This window comes from Macaca thibetana, chromosome 19 (assembly GCF_024542745.1).
Source record: "Macaca thibetana thibetana isolate TM-01 chromosome 19, ASM2454274v1, whole genome shotgun sequence".
Lineage (NCBI taxonomy): Eukaryota > Metazoa > Chordata > Mammalia > Primates > Cercopithecidae > Macaca > Macaca thibetana.
Window position 1 is genome coordinate 49,135,360 of NC_065596.1, and position 15,068 is coordinate 49,150,427.

Consider the following 15,068-nt stretch of genomic DNA (forward strand, 5'->3'; position numbering starts at 1 on the left):
AGATTGGACCCTCAAGGAAGGCAAAGGGCACCTGCCTGGTCAGGGGCCTGAGGGCTTGGCAGGAGCTGCCCAACCCAGGTCCTCCAGGGGCCTTGCTGAACAGGAAGAGGGTGAGGCATGGGCAGAACAGTCACCACGGATGAGACCCAGCGTCCCCGTGGCCCAGCCCCATCCTCATGACAGCTCCCAGCTCTGTGGGCGGCTGGTGCCACTGCAGGGCAGATGAAGCAAAAAAGCTCTGGTCCTCTGCTTCTTTGGAAATGGGTTCCCAGAATGAAGTGGGGGGAGAGAAGTGAGACCCCAGGGTGCTTGTGTACGCTGGGATCCTACAGACGGGCTCACCGCTCCGCCCTTCTCCCCGCCGTTCAGTCCCAGAGCTCCCGCCCACCATGCCCACCAGTGCAGCCAGCTGGCTGAGGGCCCAGCCCCTCCGCTGGGGTCCCCGGAGGGCCTCTCCATAAGAAAGGACGCAGAGGCAGGGTAGAAATGACTGTGTATTCCCTGGTTACAAAGCGGGGCTGTGGCGGTCACCAGCGAACCCGGCGGTCAACAGACCAACAGGGCCTCGTCATCGCTGGCCTCCAGCATTGGGGAGCAAGGGGGCGGGGGGCTCCTGCAGACCCCCAGTGGCTCTGGCGAGTGGGGGCCCAGGGTGCTGCTGGCAGTGGAGGCCTGGGGGTGCGGGTCCTGGGCTGAGCAGGGCTCCCGAGGTGCATCTGCAGGAGCTGGACCGTCTGCCAGTGGCTCCCTGCAGACCTTTCTGTCCTTGTCCACAGGCCTGCACTCTGGGTCTCGCAGGCCTGATGGCAAGGGTGGCCCTGAAGGTCCCACCTCCGGTGCATGGCTGGGGGCACTGGGGGGCCCATCTCTGGCCACCCTGGGGCTGCCTGTGTCCGTGAGCGGTGCTGGGGGGTCGGGGGCAGCCCCTGGAGCAGGCTGGAGGAACCCATCACCCAGCACGGTCTGTGAGGGGCGTGCTGCGGTCAGCAGTGGGATCTGGCCTCGGGGCACCCGCGGCCGGTGAAAGAGCCGGTTCCAGAGGCGGCCTAGGCGGCGGCGGGAGGGCCCCCTGCGGGAAGCGTGCCGACGCATCTGTCTCCGCATGGCTGTGCGAAGATTCTGCAGCACAGAGGCCTGTGGGGTGGGGCGGGGTGGGGCGGGGTGGGGCGGGGGGGGCGGGGATGGGGCTGCGGCTGAGGGGGCGGCCAGGCTGCTCAGGGGCAGGAGTCAGCACACCCCCAAGGGACCTGAGACCCAAGAGACCACCTTGTCCATCCTCCCACCTGGCCATGGGCCCCCAGGTCACCCTGCCCAGGCCTTGCCTCCCACTCCTGTGACCGCTGGACCAGCCTCCTCCACACACTGTCCCACCTGGCCCCAGAGGGGCCTCGCGCCCTCCAGGGGCTCACCTGGGAGGCACTGTAGACAGGAAAGTCTTCCACGGGTGGAATGAGGCCCTGCGCGATGAGCTGACCATAGGATGGAGGTGCCTCCCGCCGCACGAACTCAGCCTCCAGGCGCGTCATCTGGGTCTCGAAGGCCCTGGAAGCGGTGGGCAGAGGGCGACATGGCTGGGCTGCCCGGGACCTGCAGCAGCAACAGGATTCCGGGTCCACCCTCCACCCAGACATCCCAAAATGTAGGGACCCCAGTGTGCACAGGGCAGCCTCCACGTAGCTGGTCCAGGCCCCCATCTGCAAACCCACAGCCACGGGGACAGCAAGCCTGGGCGATGCAGAAGCCCGGTCCCCTGGCTGTGGGCACAGCGCCCACCTGTACTCCTGCGTGCGCAGTGAGTAGAGCTTGAAGGCGCAGCCCAGCGCGATGACCAGCAGCAGGCCGCACACCAGGCTGCCGATGAGCGCCGCGGTGATGACCTTGCGGGGCACGGCGGCCAGGCACCCGTGCTCATCGCTGCCGTCCTGGCAGTCTTCCTGGCCGTCACAGCGCCACGTCTCGAAGATGCACAGGTTGGTACCGCAGTGGAAGGTGCCGGGCTGGCAGGAGAAGCAGTTCTTCTCGTCTGCGCCGTCGGGGCAGCTTTTCTGGTTGTTGCAGCGGTCGGCAGGCGTGTAGCACAGACCACTGCCACCCTCGCAGGGGTACTGATCGGGCGGGCAGGCAGGGCAACCCTGCTCGTCTCGGCCGCTGGCGCAATGCCACCAGCCGTCGCAGCGCTGTGGTTCCGAGAAGCAGCCCTGGTCGCCCGCGCTGCCCCCATCACTGTCACTGCTGCTCCCGCACGGCTGCTCCCAGGGAAGGCAATAGCCCTTCACCTGATAGGTGGCGTTGAAGCCGTGGCCGGCGCTGCGGGCGCGCGCATGGTACGCCACGGTGAGGCGGCCCTGGGCGGCCTCCAGGCTCACGGGCCGGTGGTTGCTGCGGTAGGACAGCGTCTGCAGCAGGCGGTCCCCGCGCTCACCCAGGCCCTCGTATACCTGCACGTAGTCGTCGTAGCCCAGCCGCAGTTCCAGCTGCAGCAGCACCCGCCGCGAATCCTGCGTGTCCACCAGCCACGTGCAGTGAAGGTCCGAGGGCCCACGGGCCGCGCCGAACAGGTCTGGGGAGGCAAAGGAGCCGTAGAAGCTGCCCAGCCGCCTGCCGCACGCCAGGTCGGGGCAGCCCGCCTCATCCGAGCCATCGCCGCAGTCCTGCAAGCCGTCACAGCGCCGCTCCACAGGCAGGCAGCGCGTGGAGCGCGCCCCGCTGCACGGAAAGGTCCCCCCGGGACACAGGCTGCCCGGAGGCTCCGAGGCGGGCGCCGAGCAGTTGCCCTCATCAGAGCCGTCTCCACACTCATCCACTGTGTTGCACTGCCACGGGCCGGGCAGGCACTTGCCATTGTCACAGCGGAACTCATCTGCCTGGCAGGACGCCTGGCCCAGCTTCCCTGTGGGGTGAAGAGGTAACAGGGGACAGTCAGGAGACAGAAGAGCCTCCCTTTGGCCAGGGGGCCTGGGGCCAAAAGTGGGCAGGTGGTTCCCCATCACCGTGGAAGCAGAGACCCCTCCAACACCAGGGTGGGCTCAGTCCCTGACCTGAGTCTGGGGTTAGGGGTGAGTTCCCACAACTAGCCAAGACCGGGAAGTGGGGCCAGTGACCTTGAGAGGTCTGAGGCATCCACATGCCCAGTCCTGCCACTGTCCTGAGATTGACAGGGTGGTCAGGGGACATCCTGCAGGGAGCCGGAGCCCTGTGGAGGGTGCTGCCCCTGTGGGCCGGGAGCCTTTTGGCATGCACGGTGTGCTCTGTGGTGTCCTGCCTGCCCTGCGACCGCTATCACCTCGGATGTAAGACAGACGGAAGCCCTGGGCCTGGCCGGAGCTGGAGGCGTCTGAGTGGAAGAAAATCCAGACGTGGTCTCGGGCAGAGATGAAGGCAGGCGGGATGGCAGAGCCACAGAGGCGGAAGGCCTCCTGGCGGGGAGGGGCCGCTGGGCCCAGCAGGAGCCAGTCCAGGGAGCACTGGTGGGACTCCTCCACGTCAAAGTTGCGGAAGCTGCGGGGAGGCGGAGAGGACCCAGACATGAGGCCATAGGCAGGACCTCCATGGCTGAGGACTAGCAGAGAGTGGTCAGGCTGGAGCCACGGCCAGGACAGCCAGCCCCGTCCCAGCCGGCCGCCCCCACTCCTCGTGTTCCAGATTCCCTGGTTCCTCCACTCCCAGCCACTCTGTCCCCACACTGTCCCCATCCAGGTGTGCACGGGAGGCTCCATGAAGAATTGCGATGTCCATACAGGTCATTTCCAGCTCTGCTGCAGCTACCCTTCCCTCCATCAGTGCACACGGCCTGAAGCCGAAGTGCAGCAGGAAGTCAAGGGCCCCCGACCCCAACACCCTCCCCAAAAGGGCAGAGGCCCAAGGGTCCAGACCCCTCCACCTCGGGACCACTAGGATGGGCCCAGCACAAAGTCCCAGGCATGGGCAGTGAGGGTGAGACTGTGCCCAGGGGCTGGCCGAGGCTGCAGCAGGTTGACAGCTTGTCATCTCCAGAGATACACTGGCCCTGAACCACCTGGCCCTTGGGGAAACTGAGGCACAGAGACTGGGACAGACCCTGCCCATGCCCATCACATCCTCATGCATTGCAGCTATGGAGTAAGTCGGGGGTTGCACCTTTTGAGCTCTGGCATTTAGGAAAACTATGGCAGATGGAGCCTATAGTGACTCCCCAGCCAAATGTCCCCATGACCACTCCTGGCCAGGACCACCGCTCGCTGCCTGGCCCCCTTTCCCTCTGCATGTCCCTGCAGCTCGAGCACCCGGGCTTTGCCTGATTCACTCCCCTCCCCAAGGCCCCCTGTGGAAACCATGCTCTGGGCTCAGTGCCAGCCTGGCCCCCAGCCACCCCTGCAGGACAGAGAGGACACCTCTGCCACCTCAGAGACATCAGACCATGCCCACCAGTCCCAGGCTGTGTTCCCAGTGGCATGTGTGCTGGCCCTGCCTTCCTGGCAGGGCTGAGTGACTGAGACCCCCCCATACCCCATGAACGAGGCTCAAACCAGGAAAAGGTCCAGCTTGGGCACCTCGCCACAGAGGTCCTTGGAGACCCAGGGCACTGGACACATTTGTGTGCATGCATTCACATGTACACATGCATGCTTATGGCTCACGCATGGTTATACCCGTTATCTTACATGCATGCACACATACACGCTCTCTGCACCTGTGCAGGCATGGCTCGTGTGCATACATGTGCTCACACGTGAACTCTCTCACGTGTCCTTTATGTCTCCCCCGACATGGGCTTGTATACGTACACAAGCACACGTGTGTTCACATACCTGCACAGACACGCACTCACATATGCACACACACCTACTTACCTGTGCTCACATGCATGCACATGCCACACACCTCAAATACCTACACACGCCTGTCTCACACAGGCACACATCTGCATGCACACACACCTACTCATAAATGCTCACACACATGCAAACACCCACACACCTGTTCACACCTGCTCACACATGGGCGCTCACACACACCTCACACATATGCTCACACACATGCACATGATCCCACACCTGCTCACACACACGTACACCCTCAGGCGTGTGCCCTCCACACCTGCTGTCACACACACACACATTCTCACTCACCTCACGCGTGTGGGTCCACATCGATTCCTTCCGACACCCCCGGGCGCCCCTACCTGATGGTAATCATGTCGCCACGGTCGCCCTGGATGTACCAGCTGCAGTTGGTGCCTGGCGGGTAGTTGAGGGGCCAGGCCGGGCTGTAGATGACCCCACGCCGCTCCGTATGCTGCTCCAGCTTCCCGCTGCAGGCTGCTGTCGGGAGAGGAGGCCGAGAAAGGCCGGCCCATCTTTGGTTGGGAAGCAGGTTGCAGTGGGGTTAGGAGCTTCAGCCCAGCCCTCCCCCATGGTGGGATCTAGCCCAGCCAAGGGTGGCCATGGCCAAGGGCAAGGCCACGACTTGTCACTTCATGGAGGTGGTGTGTACGGGAGGCCAAGTAGGGCCCCCTAGACTTGGGGCAGCTATAGCCCCCAACCCTAGGCAGTGGGCTAGAGCGTAGGTCCTGTCCCCCACACCTCTGGCAGAGCTGGGAGGAAACCCACCAACAACCCCTCCTGGCAGCCGGCACCTCCAAGGTGTAGCCTCGTGGCCTCGGCTCAGTGGAGAATTCTACAGCCCTAGGCCTGCCCGGCCGGCATAGCCCATCCTGCGACAGCCCCCTGCCTGCCCTCCCTGGGGCTTTGCTCACTCAACATGTATTTACTGAGCACCTACTATGTGCCAAGCATGCATGGTAGGCACGCTGAGTAAGGTGGGAATAAGGCCTGCTCTATGGAACTCACAGGCTGGGGGTGGGAGCAGATGGACTTTACACAGATCCACTGGGTAGAATGAAGATCCTACAACAGAGAGGTGGCAAAGCCCAGCTGTGGCTGGAAACACCACCTGGGTCTGATCACACCCTGTGCAGAATTTGGGTTTTATCCTGAGTACAAGTGAGAAGCCACCAAAGGTAGATTTCAGAACCAGGTGAGGAAACAGGCTCACAGAGGGTCAGTGACTTGCCCGGGGCCACACAGCTAGAGAGGGCAGAGTCAGGAATCACTGTAGTCCTCTGGGGGCCTCAGCTTCTCACTGCAGCACTGAGCCAGCATGCATTCGTGGAGTGCCAACTGTATACCGCTCAGGTTGAGCAAAGAGCATCACGCCCGCCAGCTCAAAGGAGGAGCCCTCCATGCCCAGCCCCACGGGCCTCGCTTTAATCCATCCATTCTCCATGCTGTCTGCTTCTAAACCATCCAGGGCAGCATGGTGAGCCTGCCCTGCCCCGCTGTGCCCTGGCCCTCCCAGGACCGGGCGGCTGGTCCCTGCACTTGACCACACCCCCAACCCCACAGCCCCCTGACCCTTCCCTGCACTGGTCCATCTGATTCTCACAACAGCCTGAGATGAAGGCAGGGCCCATTTTACAGATGGAGAAACTGAGGCTTGGAGAAGCAAGGGATGACGCTTTTCCCGAGCCCAGTGACACTCTCTCTTCACTTTCCCATGGCTGGCCCCTGGCACTGTGACCTTGCAAGCCGAGTTCTCACTGGTTCTCGGCAAGACTCTCTGGGACCCAGCTGCAGGACAGGGAGGAGAGCCCCCTGGCTGCCTCCCATGCTCTTAGCACAAAACCACAATTCACTGAAGGAGCCCCAGCCCCTCCCTGCCCCACACTCTGCCTTATCCCTCCCATCACCCCTAGCCCCCCGGACCTCTCCGATCTCTCACATTGGAGGGAACCTTGCTCTGGAGGCCCTGGTGGTCCCTAGTGGGTGCTATCCCCACCTTCTTATGCCATTCACGGACACCTCAGCTTCCACCCCCAGCTCCATGGTCCCTTCCCAGGGAAGCCCTCCAGGCTGCCTCCCGCAGAGCTCCAGCCCTCCACCCCTCCCCCCAGCCTCGGCCACAGAGCATTTCCCTTTTGTTGTTGGGACTGACCGGATGAACATCGCACAGGCAGGCAGGGCCGTGCCGTGTTCCGGGAGTCTGTGCAGTGCCTGACGCACGGCAGGTGCTCCACAGATGTGGGTCCCTGAGTGGACGGGTCCATCTGAGGACCTGCTGGGCAGCTGCAGCCATGAGCTGAGAGCTGAAGCCCCTTCCCCCAGGGGGCTACTGGGACCATGAAGGCCCAGGTGATCCGGGACTATGACTACTAGGGAGCTGGTAACCCCCATGAACAGCTTGTGAGAACATCAAGGATAAGAACAGAACTTTTGGTCCTAAAGCAAGGCTGGCCACCACTGCGTCACCATCAGACCCTTGACAGTCCCAGGTCAGTGAGGTGCAAGTCAGCGCCTCTCCACTTAGAACTCACACATGGCCCTGGGAGGCAGCCCCCACAACCAGCCTCCGATCCTGCCCCAGAAATAGGGCGCTGTACACCCTGCTCCCAGCCCGAGAGGGCAGGAGATAAACTATCAGAGAGGGGTCTCGGGGTGCAGCCACCCAAACATGCAAAGTGGCCCCAGCCCCAGCCTGGTTCCCTCTGCCGGGTGAGGCCACTAGCCGTGAGGACCTCACAGAGCCCTGAGGTCTGAACTGGGATTCCTTGGGAGGTGTAGGGTTAAGAAATCCAAAAGAGGCCGGGTGCAGTGGCTCATGCCTGTCGTCTCAGCACTTTCGGAGGCCGAGGCGGGGGGATCATTTGAGGTCAGGAGTTTGAGATCAGCCTGACCAACATGGGAAAATCCCGTCTCTACTAAAAGTACAAAAATCAGCCAGGCGTGGTAGTGGGCGTCTGTGATCCACAGCTACTCGGGAGGCTGAGGCAGGAGAATCGCTTGAACCCAGGAGGTGGAGATTGCGGTGAACCATGATCATACCACTGCACTCCAGCCTGGGTGACAGAGCAAGACTTTTTCTCCAAAAAAAAAAAAAAAAAAAGAAGGAGGAAATCCAAAAGAAGAGATCTTTCCTGCTGGAGGGGTCCGAAAAGGAGGTTCCACAAAAGGGAAGGCCCAGTGAGGCTGGGGTGGTAACGTCCCCCACATTGCATCTCTAAAGCACATGCTAAGCCAAAGTGTCAGCCTCTGAGTCAGCACAGCTGGGAACCTCCCACGTTCACCTTTTTGCCAAGGGGTAAAAACCTATGAGGTGCCCTGTCCTCCATAGGGGCAGGACAAGGCACTGTCCATTCCTACCCAGCCCTGGAGGCCTTCCCTAGGGGATAGACATAGACCTGTCCCTCTCCTCGGGGCCCTTGGGGGCCAGGTGTCTCACCCACACTTTCTAGGAAAAGCCAGGTATCACTTGCCACCTTTGTCTCTTCCCACTCACCTAGGCCAGAACGCTTCTCCCTTGTAGACCTATGTCTGGCCCCTTCATCAGGGGTTGGGAGGCCACCAGCCACATCAGGAGCAGAGGAAGGGACAACTGCCAGCCGCTCTGCCTCTCAGCAAAGCCCTGGCAATGGGTGCCTCCAACCAGCCTCACTCCTGGGGGCTCCCCAGAAATTTCCACATCAGGGCAACTTGGTTAAACTGTGTGCTCTTCTCCAAAGTGGGTTGGCAGAGACCACGGTGGGTGCAGCAGCAGCCCAGCCTCATGCAGAGGGGATGTGGGGTCAGAGGGAGGCTGGGCTCTGTGCAGGGAGCTGCGAGTTCTAGGCAGGGACTCTTTTTTTTTTTTTTTTTTTTTTTTCTGAGACAGGGTCTAGCTCTGTCTCCCAGGCTGCAGTGCAGTGGTGCGATCACAGCTTACTGCAGCCTCAACTTCCAGGCTCAAGTGATCCTCCCACCTCAGCCTCCCAAAGTGCTCACACTACAGGTGTGCCCCACCGTGCCCAGCCTAGGCAAGGACCCTGCTTGACCTGAGGCAGATGTGCATGTGGTGGGGGACTGGGGTCAGGGGCTGCCAGTGAGGAGGGCGTCTCCAGGAATGCCCCATGGAGGTGAGGTTCATGATGGGCTGTGTAGCAGTGGGCAGGCAGTGAGGGCAGATGGGAGGACTGCATGATTTGCGGGATAATGGGGAAGAGGGAGGGATTTGGGGGTGTTGGGGGCAGTCGAGAGGTCTGTCTGAGCTTCAGCTGGAGGTGACCTGCCTTCTCTCAGGCAGAAGATGGCCTGGGCCCTGGGAGCCATGGTGGCCCACACAGGTAGGGAAGGAATGACCGGGCACTTTTAGGCCAGTGTCCTTTCCTGGTCCAAAGAGTCATCAAATATTCCTGAGAGGACACTGCAAGGCCTGAGGAAGTACAATTTGCAGATCCAATTTCCAAAGCTGATCAATACCCCCGCCAACCTGCCTGGTGTAACCCGATGACGGGGAGCTGGGAGTCCCACCCCAGATGTGCCAGGTAAGCTGCCAGCTGCCTGCAAATTGCATGAAGCCCGTGCCCAGGCTCTCCCCGTTGGGGCCACAGTAGCTTCAGGGCTGAGCCCAGAGGCCGGGGGGATGCAGGAGGTGCTCTGACCAGTCAGGGCCCCACATACCTACGCTTAGGATGGGGTTTGCTGGGGGGTAAAAAACCTGTGAGGTCCCCAGACAGCCCTGCCAGACCCCTCTGGAGCCTAGTGAGGGTGGAGAAGGGGCTGGGGGAAGGGTTCCCAATCCAGGGTCCCACGCAGCAGGAATCCCAGGGAAAGCCGTGGAAATGCAGGGTCATGGAGCCGTGCTGGGAGGGGGGTACCTTGGGCCACCTGCAGCTGGTCAGTAACGCTGGAGGTGTCAGAAGTGGACTCTAGGACAGCGAGGATCCCAGACCACCACCCATGGCCTTGCGCACTGGCTGTGCAGCTCCCATCACAGAGGGCACCAGGGGCTGCAACGAGGACCCTGTTGGGACCTGAGGTCTTGACAGCTAAGGACCTGGACAGTGTCCTCTTCGCCCAAGCTCCATGAGTGGCCCTAGTCCTCAGGGAAGCACTTTTCTAAACGTGGGGTATATGTGCATTTGGGGTGACACACCCACCAGCAGGAGGGTGCCCTGGGACTCACATTCGTAAGCTGTGACAGCCTCATTCCCCCTTCCCCTGACTTTCTACCATGGCCACAGACATCTGACCCAGGCCGGGCCAGTAAGCCTTTTCCTGGAAATTGGGATGGGAGACTGGGCCACCATCAGTTGTGGGGACCAGGACAGCAGACAGGGCTGGGGCTAGGTCAGCACTGAGCGAGGCCTGGCACTCGGCCAGCCCGAAGCAGCAGAGGAGGCTGGGCTCCCGAGAGCACAGCTCAGGGCAGAGAGAAAGGGAAAGAGGCCCGAGCCTGCCAGAGGAGCCAGTGAGCACAGCTTCTGTGCACCCTGGGCCTTCCCCTCAACCACAGCCAGCAGCAGGGGTCCCGCTGCCTGACAGCTCCAGGTCCTTTCTCCAGCAAGCCAGGTCCTGCACAGAACTAGAAACCCAGGCCCCTCCTGCCCCACCGAGCAGAACAGCAGGCAACGAACAAGTCAGAGGCCCCCCTTGTTCTCCCCGGCTGCACCTTGACCTCAGGTTTTGCTTTTTGTTTTACAGACGGGGTCTCGCTCTGTCACCCGGGCTGGAGTACAGTGGAGCCGTCATAGCCCACTACAATCTCAAACTCCTGGGCTCAAGCAATCATCCTGCCTCAGTCTCCCGAGTAGCTAAGACTACAGGCACATGCCAACGTGCCCAGCTAATTTTCAGATTTTTTTTGAGAGATGGAGTCTCACTATGTTGCTCAGGCTGGTCTCAAACTCCAGGGCTCAAGCATTCTCTTGCCTTAGCCTCTCAAAGTGCTGGGGTTACAGGTGTGAGCCACCACACCCAACCAGACTTAACATTTTTATGGAAATACTTATGCTTACTTTAATACCTTTTTAAGGGTTGTTGGAAATGGCAGTATATAGGCGGAATTAGCAAGAGATGCAGAGGTCTATGGGGACTTGTCAGTGATAGAATAGGCTCCCTCAGGCCCCCCTCAGACTCTCCAGGTAGCACTCAGGGCCCTGGGGGGCCTGGGCTTATCCACTTGCCAACCAGCAGCCCCTTACCTCCAGTAGTGAAGGATGGATGGGCTTGGCCGCCCCTCTAGCTCTTGATGGCCTTTGTTGTGCTTGGGGCTAGGCTGGAGCTTAAAGACAGCCAGCGGCTGGACAGACCCATGCCAACAGGTAGAGGCGGGGGCAGCGTGCTCACTGTGTCCTCCCGGATTCTGTATGTACTTTTGGCCAAAATGTTTACCTCTCTCTCGAAAGTCAGCTGCCTGAAACTCACTTTTCACGTGCAGCTGATGCAAGGCCACGCCCTCTACCCACCTTCTTACCTAACCTCCCACACCAAGCCAATATCTTCCCTGCCCTGAAGCACCCCCAGACCAGCTACCAGGCAACCAGCAGGCACCCCCATAGCCCAAGCCCAGCAGAATGACTCAATCCAGCCAATCCTAAACTGTTTACTCTGCCCTGCCTTTTCTTTTTCTTAGAGACAGAGTTTTGCTCTATTGCCCAGGCTGGAGTACAGTGGTGCAATCTCAGCTAGTTTACTGCAACCTCTGCCTCCCAGGTTCAAGCGATTCTCCTGCTTCAGCCTCCCGAGTAGATGGGATTATAGCTACCTTTCAGTAGAGGTGGAGTTTCGCCATGATAGCCAGGCTGGTCTCGAACTCCTAAACTCACTCAATCCGCCCACCTCCGCCCGCCTCCCAAAGTGCTGGGATTACAGGCGTGAGCCACAGCACCTGGCTGCCGCGTCTTTCCCATGAAGCTGTGATGCCAGCTCTAACTTACACCTTTCTTCCACCCTTGCTCCTGCTTGTCCAAACCTAGTAATTCCCAGGTGGCCCTGCATGGCATGGCATGTCCCCTCCTCTCAAGAAAATTAATAAAGTGTTCTTTCCATGGCATGGGCCTCTCTGTGTCATCCCTCAGTCATACCCCTATAAATTAAATCCTAGGAAGCCCACAGCCTGCGTGAAGCACAAGATGTCAATTCCACGGGACCCTCGGCAGCTTGCCAGTGGTATAAAGTCACCATGTGCCAGGCACTGCACTAAGAGCTTGCCTCACTGGCTCACGGAATACTAGGAGCCAGGTTTTCAGTAGACCTTGTTATTTCACCCACTTTATAGATGAGGAAACTGAGGCTCAGAGAAGTTGAAGCCTGCCCAAAGCCAAACAGCTCCTTTGTGATGTAGAAAAGATGCACACAGGAACTCGGGGTGGAGCCAGGACCCTGAAGGCCTGTCCTCAGGGCCCACTCACCCAAAAGGGCCCGGAGGAATGGAGGAAGGAGACAAAGTGCTTACTTACCTAAGGCAGGAACCGCACTGCTGAGCCTCCCGGTGAGAAAGATGTTCACTGTGGGAGACACAAAGAAAGGGTCAGGGGTCTCAGGTTCCTGCTGGGGACCAGCAGCAGCCCATGAGGGACACCACAGGTAAACCCAAGGCTGGCCCGCTGGTCCCCTTCCTCTTATAGGGCAAGGCCCAGAGCGTAGCCCAAGACCACCCATCAAGAGGGCCCCTATCCACCTCAACCCCAACTCCCTGCCTTCCCTGCTCTGTTTTCCAGGCTGGAGTGCATAGCTCACTGCAGCTTCAAATTCCTGGGCTCAAGCAATCCTCCCACCTGAGCCTCCCAAGTAGCTGGAACTACAGGTGTGCACCACATTGCTTGGTTATTTTTTTATTTTTTATTTTTGTAAAGATGAGGTATCACTGTGTTGCTCAGGCTGGTCTCAAACTCCTGGCCTCAAGCGATTCTCCTGCCTTGGTCTCCCAAAGTGCTGGGATTACAGGCACCTGCCACCGCACCTGGCCTGCTCCTACTACTTTGACTGGCTTCCCCCTCCAAGGGGAAAGCAGCAGCAGGGGCAGGAGGGAAGACAGTTCTGCTTATCGCCATTTACAGGGCATGCAGCTAGTGACGGAACCATCCTCTTCCCCCCCGTGCCACGCTGACCTTCAGAAGGAAAGCAAAACTCCCCAGCCACCCCTCAAGCGCCCACCTCTATGGGGTTTGGCCCTTACTTTCACTTTCTGCTCTGGCCGGGGGGTTACGGGCCCAGAGCCGAGGGGCAAGCCCAGCTTCCCAGGGTTCAGGATGCGGGTCAGATCCCGCCTGGCCAGGAAGCAGGAACCGCTGCCCCCACGCAGGACACCCAGGCCCCCTGGTCAGAGCCAGGCCAAAGCTCCTGAGCATGGAGCGCCTGTCCCCCTGTCCTGCTCACCATGGATGCCAGCACCCAGCAGCTCAGAGCCCAACACACACGACCCTGCACCCAGGTTGGGGTGGGCGCGCTGAGGTTACACCCTCCATGCTCCCCAGTGGCACATTCCCATTGAGCCGGGCTCACACAGCTGGGGCACGGGCCTGCCCGAGCCTCAGAGCTCCCTGAGGCCTGGGGGTGATTACTTTGTCATTTCAGTGGCTTCGGCAAACCTGTCAGGTTACAGAGCCCTCACTGGTGACATCATAGGGTGTCCCCTAATAACCCCCAGTTCTTATAATGGCCTCCCTCCTTCATCACAGTAAATAAAGGAGCCATGTGGGTTGGGGATTTAACTCCTTCTCCTCTCGCCCACACAGGGCGCTGGAAAGCTGGACAGAAAAACTCCCGGACAGGGCGGGAGCCCCTCCCACCCCATGCCTGGCCTGGACCGGTCCCTGGCCCAACCCAAGCACCCTCCTAAACTGAACAGGCCTGCCCAGGGGCTGAAAGACACAAAGGGAAAACAGGAGTCCCCTGGAAGCCGCCTCCACACTGGCATCCTCCTCCAGCCCTGCCCCGCACCCCGAGTCCCCATCTGCGGCTCACACCCGCCCCCACCCCAACTCCAGGCCGGAAACAGCTTCTTCTTCAGGGGACAGCCGGCCTGGCCTTTGTCCCCAGCTCCCGGGGGCCCCCTCGACTCCAGGCTCAGCGCGGGCGGGCCGGGTAAAGGCTGCCGCCTGCACGAAGGGCCGCCTGCCAGCGCTCAGCCCGGGCTCCGGGCACTACTCCGAGCGGGGCGCGAGCCGGGGCTGCGCCACCAGAGTCGCCCTCCCAGGCCCGGGGCCAGGCGGGCAAGCGGTGCTGGCCGCTCTCTGGGCCTCCGCGCGGGAGCCACCGCGGTGCGGAGCCCCGGGATGCCGCGGCTGGAGAGGGGGTCGGTCAGGGCGCGGGGCGGAGCTGCCACGCGGGGGAACCGGACCCATCCGGCCCGCGCGGCCCACTCACCCAAACAGACGACAGCCAGCTGCGCCCGGGCGCCCGGCGCGCCCTCCAGCCCCGCGGCCGCGCGCTTCTCCATACCGGGCCCGGCCGCCCGCGGGCGCCGCCTCCTGCCCCCCGGCTCCGGGTCCGGATCCGGATCCGGCTCCGGCTGCGGCTCCTGCTCTGGCTCTGGCTGTGGCTCGGGCTCGGGTTTGGGCTCGGGCTCCGGCTGGCGCGGCTGTTGCGGCCCGGGTGCAGGCGGCGGCTCCCGAGGCGTCTTTGTGCGGTGGCGGTGCAGGCCCGTAGCGCGCGCGGGGCCACATCGGCCGCGGCGTCACGGGCCCCGCGGGGGCTCAGCGGCGGCCGCCAGGGAAGACCCCCGCCCGCCGCTGCCCCCGCGCCCCGGGAGCCCCGCCGCGGCCGGCCTGGGCCCGGGGACCCCCGGCGCGCCCATGCCCCGCGGCGCGCAGCCCGCCCGGCCCCGGCGTCCCCGGGCCGCCCCGCGCTGCGCCCAGCCCGCCCGGCCGGGTGCCGCCGGTGGAGCGTCCGTGGGTCTGTCCGTCCTCCCGCCCGGCCCCTCGCCCGCTCCCGGAGCCTGGAGGCCGCGCTGCGCCAGACACGTGACGCGACCGCCGAGCCGCAGTGGCGCTGACAGGGCGGGCGGAGGCGGCTGGGGCGGGCCGGGGGCGCACGCCCCGCCTCGGGGTGCTGGACAGCTCTGCTCACCAGCCCCGCCCCGCCCGCGCCCCCCGCCGCGCTCTCTGAGCTCCAGCCCAGCGCTCCAGGCGGCCAGTGCTCGCCTGGCCTCCTCCCGGGCCCACGAATTGATCCCTCCTGGAGCCAGCTGTGCTAGAAGGGTCGGGGAGCGAGGATTGGGAAAACGTGGGAGAGAGAGGGCTGCTTAGGGAACCTCATACGGGTGGCACAAGGCTA

General features: G+C 62.0%; 1 protein-coding gene across 3 annotated transcripts; it reads right to left on the bottom strand.

Moving 5' to 3' along the window:
* Positions 1-481: 481 nt before the first annotated feature.
* LRP3 (LDL receptor related protein 3) lies at positions 482-14,694 on the bottom strand. Of its 3 annotated transcripts, none has more exons than XM_050768432.1 (7): positions 14,160-14,694; positions 12,251-12,298; positions 5,162-5,300; positions 3,284-3,498; positions 1,774-2,890; positions 1,410-1,542; positions 482-1,134 (listed from the first exon to the last, which is right to left on the bottom strand). In XM_050768432.1, exons 1-7 carry the CDS (start codon positions 14,230-14,232, stop codon positions 547-549), a joined length of 2,313 nt encoding a protein of 770 aa, XP_050624389.1. In that variant the 5' UTR covers positions 14,233-14,694; the 3' UTR covers positions 482-546. The 3 variants fall into 3 exon arrangements, with proteins under 3 accessions (XP_050624389.1, XP_050624388.1, XP_050624387.1); XM_050768431.1 differs by having other exon boundaries at positions 1,410-1,587; positions 5,162-5,297; positions 14,160-14,258; XM_050768430.1 differs by having other exon boundaries at positions 1,410-1,587; positions 14,160-14,258.
* Between the last annotated feature and the right edge of the window lie 374 nt (positions 14,695-15,068).

What these genes read in the sequence shown, in the direction of transcription:
- LRP3 (XM_050768430.1), bottom strand. Translation starts at nt 14,232, where the DNA reads ATGGAGAAGCGCGCGGCCGCGGGGCTGGAGGGCGCGCCGGGCGCCCGG. An exon ending in CTGCGCACGCAGGAGTACAG is followed by an intron (nt 1,588 to 1,773) that starts GTGGGCGCTGTG and finishes TTGCTGCTGCAG; the next exon opens with GTCCCGGGCAGCCCAGCCAT. An exon ending in CTGTCTACAGTGCCTCCCAG is followed by an intron (nt 1,135 to 1,409) that starts GTGAGCCCCTGG and finishes CCCACCCCACAG; the next exon opens with GCCTCTGTGCTGCAGAATCT.